This window comes from Anarrhichthys ocellatus, unplaced genomic scaffold (assembly GCF_004355925.1).
Source record: "Anarrhichthys ocellatus isolate YVR2014 unplaced genomic scaffold, GSC_Weel_1.0 scaffold637, whole genome shotgun sequence".
Lineage (NCBI taxonomy): Eukaryota > Metazoa > Chordata > Actinopteri > Perciformes > Anarhichadidae > Anarrhichthys > Anarrhichthys ocellatus.
The window spans coordinates 1,589-6,808 of NW_022280611.1; the positions used below are offsets into that span (position 1 = coordinate 1,589).

Consider the following 5,220-nt stretch of genomic DNA (forward strand, 5'->3'; position numbering starts at 1 on the left):
GGAAAGTTCTTTGAAGTGACCAGCTGATGCTGAAGTGACAGGTTCAAGATGTATTATTGATAACATTGCATAGGTCAGTATTAAATGCGTATGTTTAAACTTTCTCTGGCCCTTTTGGGGGATTCAAGTTCATGAGAGGGTGCCTTAGATCAGTGGAGTTCCCCATGGCTCTATTCAGGGGCCATTGCTGTTTTGCCTGTTGCCACCGATTCACCTTGAACACGGACAAAACCTTGATTTTTATTGTAATACACACATTCTCTGATTCTTTTAGTATCCTGCGACTTGACCCCCTACCGGATTTATAAATTATAGCGAAGCATGACACTACAGTAAACATCCTATTAATTTGCGCTAAACCAAAGTGTGAAAGATTCAATCTTTCAGGAACTTGCAAACTCTTATGTGCATTTGTCACATCCTGTCTCACTGTGTAGCTGCCTGAGCTAACCAGAACTGTCTTCAGTTAGTTCAGAACCCTACCGCCAGACTGACTCAGAATCAGGGAAACATACAGTTTTAGTTATTCTGCCAAAAAATATTTAGGCGTGCATGCCAGGGACCACGAATAAATCGAACTCTGGACTTTTGGAGGTCTGAAGGACTAGATTGAAGGTGATCATGCTTTTCTGCAAGGCCCCGAAGCAGATCAGTTTACGAAAATGAAGTGAACCAGATCTCCTTTGGAATCCCTTCTGAAGACACACTTGCTTCTTTGAATACATGTTTTTAAATAGACTTTTTATTGTCAAAGATTTTAGTTTCATTTTATTTTGTGTATGTTTTTTAATTGTGTCTTTTACTGCATTTGCTATTTTTTTTGTTTATTCATACATTTTTTCTATTTATCTAAAACACTTTATAAGTGCTTGTTATTATTATTATTGGTGCCTGTTGGCTCCCATGGGAACTCCATCAGAATCAGAACGTTTAATTGCAAAAGTATGTTGCACATACAAGGAATTTAAAACTTGTGCTCACTTGCATGGACCTCATATGAGTTTTGTAGGTTTTGTCGTTACCACACAAAGGGAGCGATATTGACTTGACGGAGAGTTAGGCTGCCTTCATTACGCTGATCAAACATTAGTGTGTAATCATCAGTCAGACTACAGTGAAGTCTGAATGATTCTATTTCATGCTTTGCCACAGTTTAAGGATCCAATAGAAATACCAAAATATGTATTGTTTGAATGAGGCCCAGATGAAGAAGTGAGGAATGCCCTCTGCTTGTGGTTGAAAGAAAACCAGAGAGCACTAATGGGAGTTAAGCCGCTTCAGTCTGGGTTTGGGCTTACTCCTCAGTGTTGTTTGCAGCGTATGAATTCCACATTTAGCTTGAACACATTTCTAATGCGATGATGAATGCACCACATATGTGTAGTAAAGAGAAAAAAGAAGATGGTTTATCCAAATTACAATATGTGTGTCCTCATTGTTACTCAATGGCTGGACTTTCGGCATGGTTGATCAGACTATATACAGGTTACTGTGATTTTTAATGGTCAGTCTTTTCTTAGACTTGTTTCACAATAGACATGCAGTATGTCATATTGACAATGAAACTGCAATATTCATGCACCGACCTATTTTGTTAACTGGTTGTGTTGCCAATATCAACCAAGTCAATGTTCCTGATTCAGTATGTTTGCAAATTGCAAATATACATTTTTGATGATTAGATTATAATTAAATTGTTTATATCCAGAAATTATCAGTATGATTATTATTATTATTATTATTATTATTTATAGTAGTATTATTATTGCTATTTTTGTTATTATTATTATATTTAATGTTATCATTGTTATTTAACAATCAGCCATAAACCAATAAATCTGTAGCCTAAAAGAAAAGGCATCTTTCTTTCTTTTTGACTATTACAAACACACACACACACACACACACACGCACACACACACACACACCATGCCTGTCACACTGAGCCAGTCATCCTGTAATGGCTGCCACTGCTCATTGTTCACATCCTGCTTTGTCTTCAGCGCCATTTTGACTCTGTGGAAGGAGGAGCAGCTAGTTAGCATCACACACACACACACTAATGGCAGCCATGCTAACTCATGGGTTGCTCCATGGTCACCCTGGCAGCTTACTGGTGGGAGAGAATCTGCAATGCCAAGCTAGAGTCAGCTTCCATGCTCGTAAACTACACATAGAGCGTGAGTTGTGCTGCTCTGGGGTCAGCTCTGGGGTCTCACACGTTCTAAGTGAAAGGCTGCTATGGAAGCTGCCTCTGGTGTGCTATGCTAACCATTAGCTCCTTCTCAGCTGAGCTAAGCTGATGCGATGGAGGAAAACAATGACCCAGCCTGGCCTCAGACCGTTTCTCCTGTTTTTATCTGCTCTGGAAAAATACCTCATTCTAGGGTTATCTCTGTGTAAACACCAGCTGAACCATACTGGGCCATGCCAGGCTATATATCAGGCTATATAGTTATGTGGTGGATGATAGTGTGGGGGGGGGACTACAGGGAGCCACGCATTAACACTTAAAAATAATCTGCATTCAGTCCACATTATGAGTTAAAATTAAAATGCATATTAGAAGATTAAAATATGATCAAAATTACACATTGTTTAGTAAAATGACAACCTGAACCTTAATAATTATAAAAGATTTATAAAAAGGGAATTATAGGCTTATAATGAATTGCAATGTATAAATATAGCATGGGAATTATTTATACTATATAAAATAGCAGATAAAAAATATTACACTCGTATAACAGCAACAAAATAATAAAGAAGAAAACAATGAATGGTCAAATATGCTGCTAAATGTTCACTTTGTATTATACTTGGTGTAATACAAATTGCACTGAATTCTTATTTTGAATGCTGCATGTATCCACATCATTATTATAAAGGCCATTCAGCACCTCTGGAATTCATAAAACAAAACGACATGGGCCACATCTTAAATGTTTGTGGGTTTTTTTTTATTATTATTCCACTATGAAAATATATGTACAATAAATAATTTGGATTTTCACTATTAAAGAATTTCAATAAATAAACTAGGGTCTAAAACTCGGGTCATCAGCAGGACTTCTCTCTCTGGTCTTGTCTCGTTCAGAGAGAGAGAAAGAATTCATTCTTCAGTTGGGATAGTTTCTAGAAAGCAGTCCAGCTATCTGCACCTTTAGACTCCGTGAACAGTTCCTGAGAAGTTATTAAGGATCCATGAAGCTGCACCAGAATGTAAGAGATGAAATAAATCCACACATACTGATGAGGTAAATCAGTACAAAACAAAAAACAAGAAAGGCAATAAATACCTGAACAAGGGGAGAGAGAAAAATCCACAAAGTTTCGATCGTGGAAAAGCAAAAATAAAAAATAAAAATCCCTTCGATGTTTAAAATGTAAAAAGAAAATGAAATAAAATGAACTGCAACTCTCTTAAACTAGGTAGGCTACAGTCGTAAAATAAAACCAGGAAGAAGACGAAAAAATAGATTTAAAAAAGGAACATCATTTTAGTTCAGAAATGTTTCAGGAATGTTGCCGAGAAGCTTGCAGTGCCGTCTCCTCCGCTCGATTGCTCGTCCACGCTCTCCGTCCGCTCCTTAGTTCTTTGTAGTTTTATGTTTCTCAGAAGTTCAGGTGCTGCAGGTCTATGGTGCACAGTGTGCTCGTGAACAGGTCGAAGTCCTCCTCGGAGAAATCCACCGGGCTATCCAGGGAGCTCTGCAGGCTTGGCGACAGGCAGGCGTCCCCGGAAAAGAAGGCCAGGTCGGGGAGCGATGTCGAGGCGGCGGCGGCGGCGGCAGCAGAGGACGAGGTCGAGGAGACGGAGGAGTCCCGCTGCTCGGAGAACGACGGGTCGGACGCTGCCTCTGCGAGCCCGGCCTCGCCGAGCTGCATCAGGCCCGGGATATCCGCGGTGAACGTTGGCGGAGAGTGGCGAGCCGCGGAAGCGTCGGAGGAGCCAGATGCTCCCGGCAACGGTGGGCGTTCGGGGCGGCTCGGTCGGCCTCCTTTCTCCGGCGTGGGTTGTGCATTGTCCCCGCTGTCATTAGCGTAGGCGGCCGAAGATGGATTGCAGCTCCCCGCCTCGCTGTCCGACTCAGCCTCCCCAGTGCCAGATGCTTCCAGCGGCTGGCTCGAGTACGGAGACGAGGCGTCGGCGCCTTCGAGCGGCTCGAACTCGCCGGATTCGTGGCCTCCGCCGTCCCGGTGGTGCGTCGTTTGGCGCTTGTGTTTCATCCGCCGGTTCTGGAACCAGACTTTGACCTGCCGCTCGGTCAGATCCAGGAGGGCGGCGATCTCCACCCTCCTAGGCCGGCACAGGTACTTGTTGAAGTGGAACTCCTTCTCCAGCTCCAGCAGCTGCGTGTTGGTGTAGGCGGTGCGCAGCCGGCGGGACCCGGCTCCTCCACCATCCAGACTCGCCTGGCTCGAGTCTGCAGAAGACAAATCAAACGGAGAGCGGAATTACGTGGAGGATTTATTGTGTGTGATCTAAAAAAGCTATCCTCGTTAATTCTTTATTTAAATTTTATATTTCGTTTAAACTATTTCTGGAGAGCCCCGTAAAAGCGCTACATATTTTTATTGCGTGCAGGGTTTCCAGCCAAGAAATAAGCTGCTTCAGCACCGAGCAGAAATCCACTCCGCTCTAATAAAAAATAATAAAACATGAAAAAGTCTCATAAAAAAATACTCCTCCCATTTACAGTAGCAGCCAAAGCCATAACTGTAAGAGCGGACCATTTTGTTGGTTGGTAAAAATAATCATAATAATAAAAAGTTAGATAAAGACAGATGATCATAAAGTCAAAGAGGGGTTCTCTCTTCTGTAAAGCTGTGAGGCGGCTGCAGCACGAGCTGATAGAAGTGCAAAGAGAGAAGGGAAAATAAATAAATCACCGGACAGGGAGGAAATGTGGGGATGTCCACGTGAAACCGATGTGGCGGGAACATAACAAAAACATCATAAATGTTTTTTTTGTGAATGAGATGCAGGAAAAAAATAAAAGCAGGAAATTGGGAGAGAAATGAGCTAGAGGGGAAAAAGAAATTCCACTAAAATGAACGGGGGTGGGATTTTGTGTTTAGAGGAAAAAGAGGGGGGGGGGGGGGGTAACACATGCAGTGATTGCTGTGGAAGTCGGTTTTAAAAGACAGAAATGAGGTAGACCCATGAAGATCAGATTGTGTGCAGCCTGTATTCTGTGTAGGATGTAGCTTATACCC

At 42.2% G+C, this 5,220-nt stretch overlaps 1 protein-coding gene across 2 annotated transcripts in view; it reads right to left on the bottom strand.

Annotated features, from left to right (window-relative positions):
• Window positions 1–2,197: 2,197 nt before the first annotated feature.
• Window positions 2,198–5,220, bottom strand: part of LOC116376828 (homeobox protein Hox-B2a-like) — a 4,723-nt gene continuing 1,700 nt past the window's right edge. The window contains exons 2-3 of one of the 2 annotated variants that reach the window (XR_004212149.1): window positions 3,300–4,427; window positions 2,198–3,210 (exon numbers count right to left, since the gene is read on the bottom strand). Coding sequence is in view for 1 of the 2 variants with exons in the window: in XM_031838313.1 (XP_031694173.1) it covers window positions 3,616–4,427 (812 nt within the window). In the remaining variant the exon portion in view is untranslated. Of the gene's footprint in view, window positions 4,428–5,220 lie in introns of both variants that reach the window. The other variant, XM_031838313.1, reaches the window with a different exon arrangement.